We start from the raw sequence: 22,452 nt of genomic DNA, 5'->3' as shown, positions 1-22,452 counted from the left end.
CCCCCCCAGGCCTCCCCATCCCACACCTGCCCTGGGTCAGCATCAGCTGGTGGCCTGGATATTTTAACAGCTAGCATAACTAAAAAAAAAAAAAAAAAAAACACACATGCACAAAAAGACAGTTTACCCGATACACAAATCTGGCATCTTTTTATAGAGTCGTTATGCTCCACACAGATAAACGTCTGAAGGAGTAGCATCTTGATGCTGGGACACAAAAAGGTGCCAAAAATGGCTCTAAAAATTCTTGCCAAATTACATTCCTAGTCGGTACTGAAAAGGTTTCCACTAACGTGGTTCTAGAATTGTAACATCGGAGTAGACCTACGTCAAATTCTATGCTTGGAGCATTTTTGGTATTCAAGCTGGTTTTAGGAAGTGGTTTTAGATCTGTGAGATCACAGCATCTATGCTAGATGTTGGCTTACCTCTCATTTGATAGGCTCCCCTTCACAATGGATCACTGTATCTGGGGCTACTATACAGTACGGGCTTGGATGAGTTTCAACAACTTTAAGCTCCACTGCACGCGAGCGTAGTTTTCTTGTTTATATAATGTAACTAGGCTAGACTAGAGCAATCTCGGATAATTATGTAGAAAACCACCATTGCAGTCCCAGTTTTTTTATTTTTTAACCACCTCTGATAAAATAGGATAGGCAGAGGTCGCGGGACAAACTGATTGCACTAAACAGTCAGGGTATTGAGGATATTAGCTGCGCTACACCCTGATAATTGAAGTCAGGCCCAAAAAGGCAGATATGAGGTTCCTGACAGATTAAAGGAAAAATCCATTTACACCTCCCCACGACCAAAACCCCTATAGCTATAATCTACCTGCAATATTCTGTTAGAAATGTCCCCCAGTGACAGGCAGACTGCTGTTAGATAATCACGCCTATTTTGACACGGTCATTATCTTTGACCAACCATGATAGGCCTTCAGAAAAGCGCACTGGCTCTATTAGACTACTAAGAACCCCTGCAAATAAATGCCACCATGAATAAGATAACTGTCTTTTCTTGGAATCAAGAAAGTTGATATTTAAATGGAAATTAGGGAAAGTCAATAGTTTCATCTGTCTGTGGTGCTTCTCTTCTAGAATTGGTACTGCCAATTGCATTCAAGCTGTCAAATTAACTTCCTTTGCAGCTGGCCTGAACACTATACTACACCACCTTGAGAAACGTTTTATAGCCACCCTCAAAACATAAATTCCAGCAATACTCTTCTACAGAATGGAATGTCACACAACTGACACGATTCTCAGCAGACATGAGGTATAAGAGCCAGAAACAGTATCTGCTAAAGTAGCTCCACAGGTCAAGCTCTGAGACTGGAAACTGGCCAGGTATGCAACTACATTCAAATCATAGGGGCTATGATTCATCTGGGCTACTGACTAAAGCAAGAAGCTATTAGTGTGTAAAACTGGATCAGTGTCCTCATTGGCTAGGTATATTTTTGGGTGAAATCTTGAATCTGCTCTTTAAAAGAATATATGGTCGTTCGCTTTTTTTTTTTTTTTGTGAGGTCTAAAGCCCTGCAGTCTAAGGCTTTTCTTAAAGTAGAGACAGCAGAATTCAGTTCCTGAATGGATAACAAGTAGTGCATCTCAAGAACAGGCATGTGCACCAATGTAGATTTGGACATCCAAAATCAAATGCAGTTCCATTGACACAATTTGTTAAACCAATAAAACATGAAAAATATTTTTGACTCGTTGGGGAAAGTATGAGCAAAGTGGGGTAAATGGTACAGATCTCATTTGGGCAAGTGTAACTGTCAATGCTGCCATCTTATGTTTACTAGGTCAAACATAGTTTCTCTGTCCCTATCAGCAACATGTCATGAAATATCTTAAACGTACATTTTTCGGAAACTGTGTGAGAAATGCACAAGCACAAAAGGCGCTTAGGTTCATCTTTGCAGCAGCACCTTTAACAGACTGTTAGAGAGTCCACATTTTTGGGAAGCTTTTAGATTTGGATTATTCTCCGTGCAGTAAGAATACTTGTAACTATTGGTAGGGTGGGGAGTATTCTCTTAGGACTACCAAAGCACTAGGAACTGACATTTACAGAGTTTCAGCAACATTACAAATTACAATTACATTTTTAAGCATGGGAGAGAAAAATTAAAGCGCCAACGAAAATCTGGATTATCAACAGCCTCTCTTCAGTACTTACATTACCTTTTCTAATTGGTCTATAGGCTTCAAGGAAGTATGGTTTAAGATACACCTCAAAAAGGTTTCCAGTGATCCCTTCAACTGTATCATCAATAGGCAGTACATGAATGCGCTTTCCATACTTCACATCTGGGCATGGCTGGATGCTAAAATGAAAGAAATACATAGATATGATAAATTTAAAAAGAAACAACCTCTCAAACAAGTCCTTTCTGAAGAGCAAAGTTGTGTCTAATAAACATATGTTGCACCTGCATTTTAGAGCATGTTTAACACTGCCCCACGCTTTGTCATGCAATGGAGACCAGTGACATTAAAGGACACAATATTCAATGGCATTGTGAATGCAGTACAGAAAAGCGTTAATTAGCACTTGTGTCAGATATTTTCAGTGAGCTGAGTGTTTCTCTTTCCGGTAACTTCCCCCATAACTCCAGTAACCCAATAATAAAAAAAAAATAATAAAAAAAAACACAAGTAAACTATACATCCATCAAATCAACAGACTGAGGTCTTAAGTGAGGTGGACACTATGCTAATGGAATGGTATATCTTAGCCTTTAGGGTGGACCAAGACTTGTTCTTTGTTTTCATAAAAGTAGACCTTAGCCAAAACATCTGGGTGTAACTCACCTCTAGAACTCCCCGTTGCGGTCAGATGTGAGCAGTTTCGTTGCAATGGAGGATCTTTAGGCCTATCTCACAATGAGTGTAGCACGTCTCTTGTGTACCCTGATCTTCTACTTCTCAACAGCACCTTTATCAATTTTGTAGGCCTTTCCCCGCTGGGCCACCAGGCAGAAACTGTTTCTGCCCACTGACCCAGCCGGAAACTCTTAATGGAGCCCACGGGAAGGGGACAACACAGGGGTTACCCGACTACAGGAGCTTGACAAGCATTTATCTCCAAAATGAATGGCCTCATTTAGAGGAGGGAGTTTACAGTCAATGCAAATAAATCTACTCAAAAATAAATAAATTGAAGTGGACTGATAACTACCAATTATACCAGCACAAACTCCTCCAGCTCTACTACAGGATATGGGTAACTCAATCTGAAATAGTGTCAAGGCTACTGAGAATCTACAGCGGTGATCTGCTACCATTTCAATGAAATACTACCACAAAGTGTGGGGGACAAAGTAGAGTCTCCCTAACAAGAGCAAAAATACCATTTATAAATCTGGCTAGACATTGAAACAATGATAATGGACCACCAACTTAGGCCCACATCGGGGCAAATACTGCCAAAACTGTCACTCAAGGGATTGTCACTAAATTTTCAAATTTCCATTAAAACTTTAATTGAAATCCTAACTCACCAGTAATCCCAGTCCAATCTGCAGTAATTCCAAATAAGGTCACTGCTGAAAACTGTATTTTCTCCCCCTTTTTAAAGAACCAGGACTGGATCTTTACAGATAAAAATTACTAATTTATAAGCCTTGTAGTCTTTGTTAAACAAGACTCAATACCCCTTTCTAGTTTAACACCTACTTCTTCAATGGTTTTCTACTGCATTACCATATTGACCAGTTGCAACATAGGTTATACCTAAAATTAAATCACAGAAATGTCTGACGCCTCCAAAATATCATATTAACCATGTAGCCTAATAGGTCATAAGAACGCAAGTGCAAATACTCAACACTAAAAATTACCAATAGACCGCTATGACATTCCGAACTGAAAATCAACTGACAGTGGACAAATACAGTACCTGATCACATCTCCCAGACGAACCCGTAGATTGTTACGGACAACCCTATTCATGCGGATCTTCTCATCTGAACAGGTATCGTCAGAAAGGACAATGCAGACTGCTTCCCGTCTTTTCTTTCCTTTCAGAAGAACTGTATCCCCCCTAAACAACTGTAATTCATCCATTTTAGCCTGTAGAAAAGAGCAAAAAATATAAAAAATTTAACCATTGTTGGTTCATATGTAAATACAGCTTCTCTTGTATTCCGAGGTCTTGTTATTGGTTACTTGCTGTCATGTTTGCTGCCATCACCATTACTCAAGGTTTATTAGCTTTGATTGAAGACCCTATCACTGTACCAAATTAAACGCTCAAATTAAAGCCTGACTTGTTTACACAAGACGTGGCGTGATGCAGATAATGTCTACAATGGACAGAGATTTTTAACAACTGGCAAATAGCCTTAACCATTTGCGTGCGTCGGACGGCCATGAGCTGTTCGACACTGGAGTGCTTGTGTGCGGATGGCTCTCAGCCTGGGACCAAAAAAGCAGGTGGCCCCCTACCGATCACAAAATGATTTTTGCAAGGGGGGTGGCAAGGTACCTCCGATTTTGGTCGCTGACTCTGCGACCATCTAGGGAAACCTACCAACCCCGGACATTTCTGAAAACTATACACCGGGGGGGTGTGGGGGCGAGTCCAGGGAGGTGTGGTTTGCATGGATCCCCCAAAGTTTCCCTGCAGATTATAGAACTTTCCATCAAAAAATATGTGAGGAAAATGTGTTTTTTAGTGAATGTGTGAAGTTTGCAAGAGATTCTGGGTAAAAAGATGTGGTGTGAGCCATACAATTCAACTCACCCTTCATACATGTAGGTGTCTAGTTTTCAAAAATGTACAGGTTGGCTAGGTTTCCTTAAGTGCCGACTGAGCTAGTGTCCAAACTCTCAAGCTACCAACAGTGGTGGTGGTGGGGGGGGGGGGGGGGGGGGGGGGGGGGGGGGGGGGGGAAAGGGCCATGATTCGGTGGAGAAAAAAAAAAAAAAAATAAAAAAAAAAAACTTTGCTGCGTCCATGTTGCGCTTTGGGCCATTTCCTGTCGCGGGCACTAGGCCTACCTGCACAAGTGAGGTACCACTTTTAATCGGGAGTCTTAAAGGAACACAGAATAGTAGAACAAGTGTTATTGCCAATTCTCTCTCTCTGCATTTGCGCCTTCCAAATGTAAGACAGTGTGTAATGATTAAGTCATTTTGAGAAAAGCCCTCTAATTCATATGCTGTTATGGGCCACAAATTCAGAAATGGACAAATGTTTTCTTCTGCAGCACTTTTCCCCCAAAAACATTTGCTGTATTTTGGCTAATTTCTCAGTCCCCTACAGGGAAATCCACAAGCCTTGGGTACTACTGGAATCCCCCAGATGTTGACAGGGAGGCGAGGGGGGGGGGGGGGGGGACAAAAAAAAAAAAAAAACACAGGATTCAAATTTGGCATGGATACCTTACATGGACAAAAAAGTTATGCAAGCCTAAGCGCAAACTACCCCAAACAGCCAAACAGCTCTTTCCTACTCTAAGAACAATTTCTATGCACTTGATATCGCTCCCAAAAATAATTACACAGCTTATGTGAATTGTAGTTACTAAGCTAATAAGGGGTGCCGTGGCCAAGAGGCTGAGAACTGAAAGGAATTACACATACCCCTTGGAATTCCCACCAAGTAGACAAATTTCTAACAACCCAGTCCATTTAACACCCAACACACATCACATAGCAGAAACTAATTTAGGCACCTTCCTGCAGTGGCGCTCCATCAAAATTCACCATACTACAACCAAATTATCCCTGGATGTGGGAACCACAAATGCAGCTGCAGGGGTGTGGAATTCCTAACGCCCGATGCTCAGGGCATAACATTTGGAGTCAGACAAGTTTTCATATTTATTTTGTCCTTGGGACAAGTAGTCCCAGTCCCCTGCAGCACAAACCCTTTGGCTGCCAGTTTACAGGCAAGGGGACGGTCTGCAGTTAAGATGATATTTATGCCCATATGTTAATGCTGTTCAAACTTGTATTTATGGTTCATTAATGCAAAGCCTTTATTATTAAGGTGAGCGCCCTAAATAAATGTTGTAAGCTTTGACTGCACTACCTGCCAGTGGTTCCAATAAATGTGCATATTTTTGCTAAATGTAAGAATATGAAACTATGTTTAATGCTCCCAGAATGCTCTGATTAGATGCAAATATTTGTAGATGCTTGAAAGCAAGATTGATAATTATTTCCTTTCAGAATAAAATGCAACTGTGAAATAAAAGTGTTTTGCTAAACTGCTGTGAAATTTAGGTTCCATTTCTTAGAAGCATCATTAAGCATAATGTGTTGATGCATATTAGTGTTTCCCAAAAATATTTTTTAATGGAAAATCACTAACCTGTTTTGACAAGATTATGGGAAACATGAAAATATTCACATTAGGAAAGCCATTAGGTCTGACATTGGTTGTCAGTCTACTGGTTTTGACAATGTGTCTTGTTTTGACATGGATTTTGTAAAACATTGTTGTGGGTGGTGCCATGCCCTCACCATTGTAACAAACACTGTCAAAAAGCAAAATTATTTTTTGGACTAAAAAATAAATAAAGCACACCTTGAAACAGCAGTTCGTGGCACTACTTTGTGTGCCATTATGCTCCTTGTGAAAAAGCAGCATGGTATAACTCAAAGTAAAGCCAACCGATCGAGAAAGGTATAGAATTTCAATAAAAACAAAAAGGTCTTGGTTAACACCAGACCTAATTAGGGGCATAATTCTTAAAGAAAGTCACAAAAGTGAATCCATGGTATATGTCTTTGCATTACAGCAGATTTACGTATTTCATGAATTCACAAGAATTGACAGAAGTAGATCAGGAAATCATACTCCTAGAAAATTTGTGAACTGTATTTTAGCAGAAGCAAACATGCATGTGTAGATGTGCTCATGTGAAAATCTGTTGAGCATTTACCAATTTGCTTTCCCTCCAACCACTTTTTTCACCAACCCTAGAAGAAGTTTTACTTCTGCCCTTGTCAGGAGTAAATTTCCAATCTTTCTCAGTATAGGAAAAGATTAGAGGAATGCTGGTGAAAACCCTTAAAAAAAAAAAAAAAAAAAAAAAAAAAAAAAAAAAAAAACTTTAGTAGGTTTGCACAGACTGGAAATATTGCTTACTGATTCCTCCACCCTCACTATGTAGATCTGCGGACCGGTGGAAAAAGAAGGAAATCACCAGTATTCAAGCCCTACTATGGTATTAGCCCTGGCATAATCAAAAAGGCTATTATCAGAGCTCTTATATAATGAGACTGCTGTCCTAATTTGTCGCCGCAATACAGGAGTCCAAAGGGACATGAAGATTTATATTCAGTACAAGTAAGTTTATGAGGCAACCTGTATGGACAAGTAGATCTTTTAATAAATTCCACACCCCTGCAGCTGACTGACAAGATGGCAGGCCACACAAACTAAAGGGAAGAGATACACTATCAGTAAACAGATAAATAAACCCTGCAATGTTCTGCAAAATATTCTTAGAACACTGAAGTAATGAAACACGGCTTGTCTTGGAGGCACAGATACAGGTCGCAGTCAGTGGTCAGGCTTGCAGTAGGAACGAAGGTCTTACACTAGGGCGATGTGAGGGGGCGGGGGAGGAGAGTGCATCAAAACAAGTCGTCAGAGTGCTGAGTTTGGGGTGCAAAAGACATTTAGGATCGTTACCTGATCAACGACCCAGGTGTGATCCCAGAACGGTGAAGTGTTAGAGAAACAGCCCAGGATTAATGATGTGCCACCAATGCAGCAGCAACTGTCTCACTGCCGGCCACCAAAGGAGACACCACAAGGAAAGGCCCCAAACAGGTTGCGGCAGTCTGAGGGCCCATAACCCCAAGATGGTCTACCTATGATGATATAGGAAGCCAGGGTCAAAGGGCACACAGACCAGGCAACATATTGGAGACACTGCTCTTCCACCCTTGGTAAAGCCATAGGAGATGGTGCAAGTGTTGTAATTAAATTAAACAAGGAAACTGTTAGTAGAAAAGCAGACTCCCACCCATCACCTTGATGGGTGTGGTGGCGGAGGGCGGGGAGACCATGAGTCAAAGGGAGCAGGAATTATCAAATATATGAATAAAGTTAGCAAAAGACAAAATGCAGCCATATAAAGCACTGGAAAATATCAGGATAAACCAGATGAAAGAATAGTGGAGCAGGACAAGCACTCAAAGGGATTTTACAACTGTATAAACCACAGTCACAACATCGAAGTATGTGAACGTGAACGCCAGCTCCCAAAAAAATAAATTCAAGTTAACCAATTAAAAGGGACAAATGGTGAAGAAAGACTAAACTGCAGTGAGGATGAGAAAATCATGCAATACTTCTATTTTGGAACAAAATGTGGCCCAAGCTACAACCCCCAACCAGAACTGCCAGTGTAAGATACCCCACAGGGACCAACAGCACAGCAGCCCGAGACCACTCAACACAAAATGATCAATTAAAATCCAAGAGCCCAAAACAGGAGCTGTATTTGTCTACTCATCCATAAAAACTGAATATTGGACTCAGCGGAGTATGCAGAAACGGCTTTGAACAAACTGCATAAAGCAACATTCGATCTATAAAAACAAGTGACAGGCCCAGCTGAAAGTGTGCACTTTCTAGAGTATAGGGCTGATAAGCAAAAGAACGATCCAGACGCAGTAGCACCCGAGAGTTTATAAGGCAATGATTTATTATCCTACCTAGAAATCTGGTTGAAAATAGAAGTAACTCTACAGGGGTTTTCCCGACAAGTCTCCCATCTATGGAGACTCCACAAAAACTGTGGTCGTGAAGCTGTTGTACGACAAAGACAGAGACACTATTCTGCAAATGGCACGCACAGCATTACAACTTAAGGAGAAAAAACAACATATAAGTCCACAACGTCAGTGCAACAGAGCGTAATTCTCTGAAGCAAAAGATGAATATGGGAACTAAATGTTAAATATATGCAGCTATACCCTACAAAACTGAAAGAGTATATGATAAAGCCTCTTTTTTCACAGCCACAAAGGAGTTCTGGGATTGGAAAGATGGCTGCGTAGCAGGGAAAGATCACACTGGGACATAAGCAAACCTCAGGAAGAAAGAATAAAGGAGGGCTCTTCAACATATCCACCTGCAGAAATGCCACAGCTTAAACAGCACCGGAAAGAGAAGCAGCTGTAGCACACGAGAAACACAAAAACCAAACGTTCTTTCAAATATATAGCATAACAGGGGCAAACCTCCAAATTCCCCCTTTTCAAATCCAGTGGAAAAAAAAAATCAGTTACATAAATATCACTAGACAAAGCGCCATTGCTATCACTGGGACGGGAATTACAGAAAGTTTAAAAATGCTCCAATTAGATTTACAGCCATGAAGGAAATTCACCAAAATGTAATGAAAGACTTCGAAACTTATCTGAAAAGAGTAAGAGATTAGACTGGCTGCTGAGCCGATACAACTTTCAGTGGGAAAGCGGCACGCACAGAGAAGCTGAACAGCATGAGTCCTCTAATTTTACAGATGTTTTTAAAAAAAATCAAAAACAAAAGTACCTGCTAAAAACGAATAATAGATTCTAGACCAGTGGACATTTAGAAAGCATGATTATCTTATTAAAGGTATTTTTGTTGAAAGCCAACTGAATAAGCTGGAGATATCAAGGGTCACTGCTGTGTAAAGTTACCCCATGCAGCTTAAAAATGTGATTATGTGCGTCCTTACTGTCCTGATCATCTGTGTTAAGCTTCACATTTTCAGGAAACATGCTGGCAGCTTAACAACGAGTTGCTAGTATTGAGAAGCAGCATTCAACTTCACACGCAGAAGTAACTAGGCGCCTGGAAAGGTTGCTATAAGATCTTATTAAACAACGCACTGTTCCAAAACTGCAAGAGAGGGGGGCTCATACAGAGAGTTGGTTATGGTATCAAAAGCTATTTCTGCTGCACAAATTTTGATATACAGAACCGAACCGTTCCTATTTAAAGAACATTTACAATAAAAAGCCCGGCTATGTATGCTTGGAAGTTTCAGGACTTCGAAGCATTTAGAAGGAAAGAAAAAAATATTAGTGAGATTTGCCTATCTCATATTCGAAAAAAGGGACATATGCAGGTGCACAGAACAGTAAAAGCAGTACCAGCAGAAAACACATTCACTGAAATCAGAGCTAGAGGCTTGCCTTTTCTTATTAGTCTGTACCACTTACTTCACCTTTCTGAATTGTATCCAACCATAGCCATCTGAAGCGATTCTCGAAACGGATTATACCTTTAATTCCACGAAATTATAATCAGTTATACACATGGTCGAAGGTCACCTGAGACTAACAAAGCAAAATCTAAAATCTAGACGAGTGTCTCACACAACACAATTACTAGAGAATACAGCTACAGTTACCTGGGACAGCGACACCACACTGTTGTCCTCATTGATCGCTTCATCAACAATTAGTCTATTAGGCCGGTTCTTTTGCTTCAGAATTGCAGTGGACAGATCATCTGCAGATTTTGAACTGTCGAAAAAAAGAGGTAAATTGAATTTGCATGAAAAAGTATTGTGTGAGTTGCCTTACAAAAACATGCACCTAATTCTTATGGTTTTCAGATTAGTAGTTGCACCACCACCTCGTTAGAAATCCAGTGCCTAGCTCTTACTATTAACCTACATAAAGAAATTATGTTTAAGGGGGGAAAAAAAAAAAAGTCACCTTTGCATTTTCAAACGATAATGAAAAGGAGTGATATTTAAGTGGTCTAGAGTCTGCCGTTAGAGGATAATTTTCAGAATAGTTTATTTCCTTGGTCTTAAAGATGGATGGGAATAAGGAACTATTCAATGCACATGAAGTTTAAGGAGGTAACAGGATCCTAAATGATATTTTTTTTAGCTCAACTGCTGCTTACAAATATTCCTACCAGTTTTTGCATACAACTACTTTTCAGTAGCCACGTGACTCGGCCCAGGCCATCTCTCCAAGCTACAAAAGACAAAACACCCTTGCTTTTGTCTATTCCCACAGAGATTATTGCTTTTCAATTCTACTTTGATTCCTGGCTCAAAACCTACCATATGTTACTATCCATTTAATCCAGCCAGCTGCCATCTTCTCATACAAATTCAATACTCACAATTCACCTCTTAAGTTCAGTTAGCATCTCTTCTTTCAATTTTCCTACCCATGCACAGTCTGGAAATGGATGTGTAAGCTAAACCTACCATTCATTCGAGCGTTTCAACACGTTTTTTGCCTACTAACACTCAAGTTTCGCACCACCTCACTCCTTGGACAGCCACTGTCTTAACAGGAGGCATAGAGTAATATTTTGAGAGGAACAAGCCTCTGGGAAGTGAAACTGGGGTTATTATCACCAACTTCATACTAATCTATGATGCGAAAGCTGCTCTACCAGTAATAGAGGCAAAATGTGCCTTTAAGAGGGAAAACTAAACCTTGTTGCAATTAGCTTTACTTTGTACATTCAACCACCCAAAGCTTTTCCCCTCTACATAGCCATGGCAGTTTCTACAATTTCACATACCGAATACATTTTTCACATATGCAGGCCCACCTTTACATGAGGTACGCATGAGTGGGATTTTAGAGTTTTTAAGAGTTTGAGAACTGCAGCTAGGGCCTTATTTGGTCATCATCGTACAAGCCACGTGGTTTCCAGACATAGAAGAAAGCTAACACACCGTCTCCTCCAGGAAGGAGGACTTATGCGAGAGAAGAAAAATAAATGGCTTCCTGTGTGCCTGGGAGTGGTGCACTTGCCAGATTGGCTAACCAGACATTCATTAACGAGTTAGACAAGAACATTCAAGAATTTAGAGTCAGGATACAGGTGATCTCAATTAGCAAAATGTCATGGTGCTGTCCAGAGTAGCTCTGCTGTGCCCTTGTCCCCAGGGTCCCAGATGTGGGTGGCAGTGACTGATATTTCATGCAAAGACCAGATAACTCGGTTAATCAAGGGCTCCTTATCTAACATGTAACCCAGAACTCTATGGGGAACCAAAAGATGGACAGCCAAGCACTAATATTTGCCCAATCAATGGTGACCAGATTCCCTATGATTCCCATCTGTGCCATGGAGTCCCTTTTCATAGGGCACAGGCGACAGAAGTTGTTGTACTTAGAGCTCCTTAGTGGCCAATAACAGACAGACAAGCATCAAGTCACCAACAATGTTTCAAGGCTCATGGTCGAGTTATTGAACATTGGAAAGGGGGTGGAGGGGGCGCGCTAAAATATGATTGGGGAGGAGGCCGATATTTAGGCGGTCCAACAATTGCCTTTAGAGGTTAATATTTACACGTCTGCTTCCATAAAATGTTATGAACCATTGCTTACTATTCACAATTCTATGTCCTGCTGCAACCATGGATTTTAAATGAACTGCAAGTCACAGCCATCTTACGAGCTCCTCTCAATGGGAGTTGCACAAGAGGGGTTTTCAGCACCCACAAACTTCATTAGGGGCTTTTGACATATAAACAGTACAGTTTGTACTGGTAGAATTCTTAACATTCAAAGCAGATATTATAACCACTCCTGCCTAGGTAGCAATAAGAAATGCCAACCAAAGGAATTTATAGTGAGCAACTTGGGGTTAGGCATACAAAATTGTATTTTCAAGATACAGCCACCAATTATTAAAACGACTGGTTCACTGGCATTGTTTCACGCAGCACTTACGTATCATTGCACTCACTATCTGAATAGGTTTTGTTTTATACATTTTCCCCTCACACTTCCAACCAAGTGCCATTAAGTTTTAAGTTAAATGCCATATTTAATACTTTAGATAATTAGAAGAAAATATTGGTTGGTGTCTAGTTAGAGGAGGCAACCATGTATTACACGCAAGAGGGCTTAAACAAAACCTTGCAACAAGTACCAGTGGCAGAATAACGAAATGATGCAACAATGTACAGTGTTGGGATCAGATACAGATAATCTGGGGCATTACTGTCACTTTACAGAAAGTAAAGAGACTGTTTTCAGAGAAGCTCAATTATGCTTTCAATAAACTGTTTTAACAATAGTTCTTCTAACAAGATATCGTATACTCAATGCAGGGTGCTACAGTGGATTTGTTTTGGGAAGCAGAAACCTCTGCGACAATTAACGGCTGGGGTATATAGTACAAGGCATTTTATTCCAAACAGGCCCTTGAAGAGGATCGTTTGTTTTGACATTAATGAGATGTGGGCAAGTTATCAACTTCAACCTGGCACAAAAGTTATAATCTATGGTTCGGGCACTTTAATTTCACAATAGTGTGCCTATGGTGTTTTCCACATAATTATGTGTTGTAGGAAAATACCTTTGTTGGCATGGTTACCCTCTACCTTTTTGCCTTTTATTGATGCTAGTTATGATTGAAAGTGTGCGGAGACTCTGCTAACCAGGCCACAGCACCAGTGTTCTTTCCCTAAACTGTACCTTTGTTCCCACAATTGACACAGCCCTGGCCCACAGATAGGTCCCTTGTAAATGGTACCCCTGGTACCAAGGGCCCTGTGGCCAGGGAAGGTCTCTAAGGGCTGCAGCATATATTATGCCTCCCTGGGGACCCCTCACTCAGCGCACACACACACTGCCTCACAGCTTGTGTGTGCTGGTGGGGAGAAAAAGAGTAAGTTGACACAGCACTCCCCTTAAGAGTGCCATGCCCACAACCCACTGCCTGTGGCATAGGTAAGTCACCCCTCTAGCAGGCCTTACAGCCCTAAGGCAGGGTGCACTATACCACAGGTGAGAGCATAGTTGCATGAGCACTATGCCCCTACAGTGTCTAAGCCAATTCTTAGACATTGTAAGTGCAGGGAAGCCATAAAGAGTATGTGGTCTGGGAGTTTGTCAAACACAAACTCCACAGTTCCATAATGGCTACACTGAATACTGGGAAGTTTGGTATCAAACTTCTCAGCACAATAAATCCACACTGATACCAGTGTGGGATCTATTGAGAAAGGCACACAGAGAGCATCTTAGAGATGCCCCCTGTATACCAGTCCAACTACTAGTGCTAGGCTGACCAGTTTCAGCCAGCCTGCCACATCCAGACGGGTTTCTGGCCACATGGGGTGTGTGCCTTTCTCACTCTGTGGCCAGGAACAAAGCCTGTACTGGGTGGAGGTGCTTCACACCTCCCCCTGCAGGAACTGTAACACCTGGCGGTGAGCCTCAAAGGCTCATGCGTTTTGTTACAGCACCCCAGGGCATCCCAGCTAGTGGAGATGCCCCCTGCCCCCCCCCCCCCCTAGACACAGTCCCCACTTTTGGCGGCAAGTCTGGAGAAGATAATGAGAAAAACAATGAGAAGTCACCCTCCAGCCAGGACAGCCCCTAAGGTGTCCTGAGCTGAGGTGACCCCTGCCTTAGGAAATACTCCCTCTTGCTTTGGAGGATTCCCCCCAATAGGATTAGGGATGTGCCCCCTCCCCACAGGGAGGAGGCACAAAGAGGGTGTAGCCACCCTCGAGGACAGTAGCCATTGGCTACTGCCCCCCAGACCTAAACACACCCCTAAAATCAGTATTTAGGGGTGACCCTGAACCCAGGAAAACAGATTCCTGACGACCTACAACAAGGACTGCTGACCTGAAAGCCCTGCAGAGACGATGGAGACGACAACTGACTTGGCCCCAGCCCTACCGCCTGTCTCCAGACTCAAAGAAACTGCACAGCGACGCATCCACCAGGACCAGAGACCTCTGAGGACTCAGAGGACTGCCCTGCAACCAAAGGACCAAGAAACTCCTGTGGACAGCGGCTCTGTCCAAACAGTAACAAAGAAACCATCTTTAAAAAGGGACTCCAGCCTCACTCCGGAAGCGTGAGTCCCCAACACTCTGCACCCGACTCATGTCCAGAAGAACCAACACTGCAGAGAGGACCCCCAGGCGACTCCCACGATGTGGACACACTGAAACAATCTCCCTGCACCCCCACAGCGATGCCCGCAGAGAGAATCCAGAGGCTCCCCCCTGACCGCGACAGATCGGTAACAAAGAACCAGACACCTGGAAGAAGCACTGCACCCACAGCACCCAGGCCCGGGAGAAACCAACTACCGGTGCAGGAGTGACCCGCAGGCGGCCCTCATCCTTGTCCAGTTGGTGGCTGGCCCGAGAAGCCCCCCTGTGCCCGGCCTGCATCGCCAAAGTGACCCCCGGGTCTCTCCATTGATTTCTACCTAAAACCTGACACCTACTTCACACACTGCACCCGGCCGCCCCTGTGTCGCTGAGGGTGTATTTTGTGTGCCCGTTTGTGACCCCCCCCCCGTGATCTACAAAACCCCCATGGTCTGCTCCCCCCCCCCCCCGAGAACACAGGTACTTACCTGCTAGCAGACTGGAACCAGAGCACCCCTAGTCTCCATAGGCGCCTATGTTATTTGGGCCCTACTTTGACCTCTGCACCTGTGGCCCTGTGTTGCTGGTTGTTTGGGGTTGACTTGAGCCCCCAATGGTGGGCTGACTATGCCCCAGAGACTGAACTTGTAAGTGCTTTACTTACCTGAAAAAGTAACCAATACTTACCCCTCCTCCCCCAAGAACTGTTGATTTTTGCAGTGTCCACTTTTAAATTAGCTTATTGCCATTTTTGCCAAAACTTTGTACATTACTGTTTTAATTCAAAGTTCCATATTTACCTATGCCAAGTGCCCAACAATGTATGTACTTACTTGAATTCTGAGTCTTGCGGTTCTAAAATAAATTAAGAAAATCATATTTTTCTATTAAAAAAACCTATTGGCCTGGAATTAAGTCTGAGTGTGTGTTCTCATTTATTGCCTGTGTGTGTACAACAAATGCTTAACATTACCCTCTGATACGCCTACTGCTCGGCAACACTACCACAAATTATAGCATTAGTATTATCTATTATTGTCACTATTAACCTCTAAGGGGAGCCTCTCTCACTTTGAGGTAGTATATACAGAGCCAACTTCCTACATGTATTTACCACATTAGCCACATATTCCATCATCCACACAACATGCAAAGTTTAATCAAATGTTTATTTCTAGTAGAAACATGTCAAAACGTTACCAATAAAACATGCCATGTGTGCTGCTGTGCAGTGGCAGGCTATTTGTGAAGGTTAACTGGTCATCTTAAATTAATGATAGTTGTGTTCAAATGTTAAACTGGTACTACTGAGGTGACCCTTATGTGTTAAAATAACAAACTTATTAAACAACATTGTCACATAGTGAGCTGCATTATAATGCATAATTTGCCCTTTCTTTCTGCGTAATTTAATTAATACTGCCGCATAATCCTTCACTCACATTGCTGTATAATTCCTGTGGCCCTATCTGCACCTTCCCAATAAAATGTATGAGTCAAAGGACGTGATTTAATTGTACCTCAGTTTCTTTAACTGTCCTAATTAAAACCAGTTAGAAGTAAGCTAGAAAAGAAAACTATTAGGTTCTTCATAAAAAGGATACCTGTAAACTTCATGAACCAACGTTAGGTACTGCCAACTTCTGAAGGGCTCAAAGCTTCATTTATTCAGACCACTTCCCTTATTTTAAAATCAGAGCAAAAGTGATGCTTCCGTTAAACTAGCCCTCAACTCGTGCTTCTAACAGACATGTGGTTATATTACAACCAGCCAGTGTTCTGCTTGTTCGATACGGAGGAGAATCAATGTACTTGGGTGTTCTCACACTTATTATGAACCACGAGTCCCACTCTGAAGTGTTGACTAACCAACTACTGTACAAAGAAACAGGTAGCGGAAACCTTGCAGGGAAGAGGAAATCATTGACGGACATACAGCTCTCAATTCCGTAAGTGGGAGAGTAAGACCATTATAAAATGGTGGAGCAATCTATCTAGTTAATTCTAATTGAGATAAGACTACTGTGCCCAGCGCTCATAGCAACTTAAGCAGTCAGGGTTCAGTTTTAACAGTCTGAATAACAGTTCCCCTGGACAGCTCAAATACCTTCCAGGAAGATAGCTTTTTGTTCTAGAGGTGACTGGAAAGCATGAATCTTAAATCCTAGCATTAAGTACAATCTGGAGGTTATCAATGAAGGCCCAAACTTTCAATGCCCACCATGGGCTAAGAACAGTGCTAACAGAGTTATGCGACAGGAGAGAGCCAAATTATGCGGCACTGCTGACTTTCGACTGTATACTGCACATGTTCTGATAGCATTACTTTGTCATTTTTACACTTAACACTAGAAGTGACCAGTCAACCTGTGCAAAGGGCTTTACACTGCTCGGAAAGATGTGGCTGCTATGTCAGTAACTTTTGAACTGGTTAAGCTAGAAACTATTTTTTGTTAAAAACTGCAGATTGTGCAGCAGATGATGGATTTATATGGCAAATGCAGCAGATCTAGAATTATGTGAAAAACGCTAGTGCCGCACAATCGTTTAATTCCAGTGCCCCTGGCTAAGAAGGGCTTGGTTTATAGATTGGTGTTTTTAAAATCCAGTATAAAGTATGTGATGTCCTTGCCCTGATAAAAAGCTGGATGGTCACTGAAATAGGGCTCCGAGAATCAGTCACTGTGACAATCAGCGTTACAGAAATGCACCGCTCACAGTATTGGAACAGAGGTTGTGGCGCATTTTAACTAGCTTAAGATCAGATATCTGAATATAAAAGCACCATTAAAAAAACTGTTTCAGACACCAGACTTGCCTCGGTAACAAATTATATGTAGCCAACATTGTAGCATGTGCTCTTATTAATGTGCATACTATAATAAACGCATGCATTTATGTACAAGAAATATGGCTATAGGGAGGGCTTCAACAAACTATTCTTTATGTAGATTTGACAGTATAAATGTACCAGAATCTAAGCTAAAACATGAAAGAGCACAGGCATACATGCTTATGAATCTTATGTTTAAAAAAAACTTAATTTACAAATTATGTGTTGGGTGAAAACGTTTAAAAAATAAGTTTATACAAATGAATCGAGCATTACAAGGTACGTACTGTTATTCGCGATAGTGCACATTTAGGTGGGTATTTACCCTTCACTACTAATAAGGTACGACCCATTTCATAAGAGCGTGAAAAAAAACACACGATGCATCATAGTGAATAAATAGTCTCTAAAACATGCTGGGCTGTCAAACTTATGGAAATCGAGGCCCTTCAGCAACAGAGATGCCACAGCCTGCTTCCATAACTGCAGATGACGATGCAGGATAAACAATGCACAGCAACGCCCGTCACCAGCATATTAAATTACAGGTGAAAAGCGCTGCGTTCATCTTGCTCCAGCTCCCGGGAGACCAGCATCAGACAGCTCGAAGTTGATAGGGCATGGAATCACTAATTCACGGGCTCAACGGAGGATTATGTTTTAAGTACCAGCCCATCAGAAAATTAAGTGTAATTCGAAAAACAAACGGGGTAACATCTGCGCACATTCAAGCAGTACTAGTGCTAGGGGCGGACGTACCTGCTATGATGTAACCATAGCCAGGAAAACGAAACCGAGTCGTCTCTTCCGCGCTGGGAATAAACAGACAAAGCAAGGAGGCTGGCCGTGGTGAGCCCGAGGACTCGCCTTCAGCTACACCGTAAGATGTCACGTGTTTTGCAACTGAACATCCTTCACTCGAAATGCAGATGGCAAAATGTGGGAGACCTTTGAAAGACGCACTGTCACTGCGCTTCTGCCAGGTCACGAAAGGCTGTCGTCCCAATAGTTTAAATGCATTGCCACTGGCTACCTAAAGACGACGGAAGTTAACTAACTATATATATATATATATATATATATATACACACACACACACAAGCTACTTAAACACTAACACATTTAGTTCAGACTACTTCTATAGCTTTCTAGTTGCCGACAGACTAAAGGGCTATTGCGTATCCTTGTAATGGGCAGCAAGTAACTGTGGGGCCAAACTCTGGCGATAGGTTCCACGGCAGGAACTCCGATATTTCGGGGGGCAACAAAATTAAACTGATGCAGAAGGAAGCCATTATTCGCGATTTCCTCGCGACACTATTGCCCATGACGCGCTATACAAGTAAGGAAAATTAGCAAACAAAAAAAAATAAAAGTGAAGTAAGCCCGGGACTAGAAATCGATGATTTAGGTAAATCAAGACCAGGCATCAGTCTGTGTGATTGAGAAGTCAGGAACACATTCACAAGGTGATATTTTCTCTTCCTTGTGGTCTCCCTAATCAGAAGACAAGTTTCGGGGAACAAATGTGCTCCTAGGTCTCAACAAAAGATAACTCTGCTTCTGGATAATCAGGTGTAAACGGTATGAACTAATGCTCTGACAATATGAAAAGCGATGCACTGCTCATTAGGGAAGGGGGCGCTACGTGGGGAATATGCTTTTACTATCTATTAGTTTATGGCATATACCAGAGAGCTATAAACCAGCCTCACCTACTAAGGAGCCTGGACATTGAGTTATGTGAAAAGACTAATTACATTCACGCAAAGAGGCGGATGGCTTTTATAATCGAGGTTACGGAGTTAACTCAGGATAGCACAAAAGTACTTTAAAGATGTCAGTTGACAAGCTGTGTAACAATGTTGATGGTTGTTCTAATATTCCATTTAGGTATATAAAAATGCATGTTACCATACATTTTGCCAGGCAAGGATATTGCACTTAAAACAGGTTTGCTAACCAGGAAATATTTCTTAAACTTCGTGGAGTAGAGGTAGGCCAAATGCGTGTGCCCAGAGAGGCAATGGTTTGGGATAAAAAGGATGGATAAAGGTCTCAGTAAGCTGGTAGCAATACAGCATAGACTAGCGAGCCTCGTGACAAAGGCGATGACTTCAAGCATTTAAACTGCGGCCCCCGACCCTCTCCCCGGCTACAGCCGTCAGGCTAGTGACACAAAGAGCGCAGAAGACCCTCAGGCAGCGGCGGCACCCACAGGCCCTGCTCGTGGGCAGCACCGGGGCCTACATGACACAGCAGGACGCAGGCCCGAGCACCGGCCTCCCCCTCTCCTCCACCCATGGCCGCTCCCAGCGCTGTCACAAGGGCCTGGGGGGGGGGGCACCAGCGTACAGCAAGCACCGACTGAGGACCCGGACCCCCATCCCCAGGCGGAAGACCACCGAGAAGGCACGGCGACCCCCGCCCCAGCGCTCCACGGACCCCGGCGAACCGGAGCTCCCCACCGGACACTCACTCGGATCCCGAGGCCATGGCTGCGGTGCTGGTGCTTTCTGCGGGTCTCTGGCCGGCTCTGCCTCGCGCTCGCTCCGCTCTGACTGAAGATCCCGGCCGAAGCTTTCACAACCGAGTCATCCGGCGGCACGAGAAGGGATCTGCGCCTGCGCAAAGCCCAGCAATCCCCAGCAGTGAAACAAAATACTGTTCGCCGGGGCGAAGGGACTTCCTGCTTCACCAGCTAAAGCGGCGCCGATTGGTCAGAGACCGGCGAACAAGGAAAGGACCGGGTCCCAGTTCTATCCAATCAAAAAATGTCAAAGTAAGTTTCCGAGTTCCTACAAGCGGCTCTTCATTATTGGCTGACTCCAACAATAGTCGTCATACCGACAAATAGGCCATTGGTTGGGGCCGTGCAATATGAGACGACCTAATGCAAATTTTTCTCACATAAGCCACGTGAGGGTGCAACGCAACCTTACATGTCTGTGTGTGATTGGCTGATCGTATTTTGCCAGTCATGCTGGATGGTGCTTCGTCACTTGCGGACATTATTTTACCGGCTCGGTTCGAAGGTTGAAGCCTCGTTTTTGGGAGTTGAACGCTGTAGAATTTTCACACTTGTTACTCCGTGTCTAAGAAACTTGAGGGGACCCCCTGCACAATATGCTGATTGTGCTCCCATCACGTCTCCCCATTCCATTGAATTCAGTAAATATATTTATTTGTGGGATGTATAGTCTAGATAGGAGCTTGCCCATAGTGAAACCAGAAATTTCTGGACTTTTGTCAGGTAAAGTAAATATTTTACTGACAAACAATAACAAAAGTCCAATATAAAACACATTACATCTTTAACTGCAACATACCAATTGAATATAACTTAATTCTTTACCTAACATGGAACCTAAAAAACAAAAAATGTTGGATTCTCGGTCCCTGCGATTCACAAAGGCATAGGGTTTGCAGACACAAAGGGGGTTATTACAACTTTGGAGGAGGTGTTAATCCGTCCCAAAAGTGACGGTAAAGTGACGGATATACCACCAGCCGTATTACAAGTCCATTATATCCTATGGAACTCGTAATACGGCTGGTGGTATATCCGTCACATTTGGGATGGATTACCACCTCCTCCAAAGTTGTAATAACCCCCATAATAGCTTCTTAATATGCACTAAACCTTGTGTGCAATTCAGTAACGCCTTTCAGACTCCCCTTTCTGCAATAATTCCCTTACAGCTACCTGACATTATCGTCATCTGCCCAATTAAATCGTGCTTGGTAATTTTCCTCGCAGGCCCATAGATAATACTATGGCATCTCAGACACCCTTATTATACATGAAAGAAGGATTTTAGTTTGGAAATGAGAAATTTCCTAGCTAATGAGAAGGAAAATTCTATTACGGACACGGATGTGAGGATTATGCATTACTTTCTTCACTCTTTATTAACAGCAAGTTCAAAAGAAAACATACAGACTACATATCCCATGACCCAAGGGACAGTGTTTTTAGTAACTATCAACCAATCCCCAAGCAGTCCACAAGTCAATATATAATCCAGACTCCCCAAGTTCTTCCTTGTCTTCACTGTAGGAGGTTAAGTTCAAGCAGCTTCAATCAGTCTTGTTATCAGATACTACATATAAAACATACCTCGTTAAGTCCATTCCCATATCAGTAATTTACATGTGGCTATTGTCTAACAACAAAGCATACCTAACCAAACTGAGTAATTTAGAAACATACACCATTAAACTCAGTGATACAAGCATTATTTTACTTGCCACAATGTACTTTTGAGAGGACAAGAAAACAGATTATTCTTCATCGTATGGAAATAAAGATAAGATACCCACCTTGTAATGTCTATCAGTTACTTGCTGTCATCTCCAGAAGGAGTAGATGACATATCCTCAATGTGTCAGGATTGAAAATCCTCGCCTCCGTGTCCTTAATAGAATTCAACTTTCTTTCTCATTAGCTACTAAATTTCTCATTCTATGTCAGGACCAGAGGCGAGGATTATTCATGTTTAAAGCTTACTCACCACAAGTGCAGACACTTTATAGATAGGTTTGAAGTAAAATCTTTTGAAGGGAGATTCTGAAAACCAGTCTGTCACGTTCATAATGTTCTCTAATCTGCCACCTATCTGAATGGCCTTCAAAGCAATCGCCTCTCTCATTGACTGAGCTCCAAACACATGGATGTTAACTCCTGCTTCTTTCATAATCCATTTTACCTACCTGGCAATAGAGGGAGACAAACCCACCTTAAAAGGTTTCTTGGTGGCAATCA

The 22,452-nt window shown here is 42.5% G+C and overlaps 1 protein-coding gene across 1 annotated transcript in view; it reads right to left on the bottom strand.

Annotated features, from left to right (window-relative positions):
• VCP (valosin containing protein) overlaps positions 1–20,405 on the bottom strand; it is a 110,794-nt gene extending 90,389 nt beyond the window's left edge. The window contains exons 1-4 of the mRNA XM_069212692.1: positions 20,167–20,405; positions 10,385–10,499; positions 3,913–4,085; positions 2,196–2,338 (exon numbers count right to left, since the gene is read on the bottom strand). Coding sequence (XP_069068793.1) covers positions 2,196–2,338; positions 3,913–4,085; positions 10,385–10,499; positions 20,167–20,183 — 448 coding nt within the window. The 5' untranslated portion in view covers positions 20,184–20,405. The remainder of the gene's footprint in view (positions 1–2,195; positions 2,339–3,912; positions 4,086–10,384; positions 10,500–20,166) is intronic.
• Positions 20,406–22,452: the final 2,047 nt, after the last annotated feature.

Source organism: Pleurodeles waltl, chromosome 1_1 (genome assembly GCF_031143425.1).
Source record: "Pleurodeles waltl isolate 20211129_DDA chromosome 1_1, aPleWal1.hap1.20221129, whole genome shotgun sequence".
Classification (NCBI taxonomy): domain Eukaryota; kingdom Metazoa; phylum Chordata; class Amphibia; order Caudata; family Salamandridae; genus Pleurodeles; species Pleurodeles waltl.
This window is presented reverse-complemented; position numbering and strand designations above follow the sequence as displayed.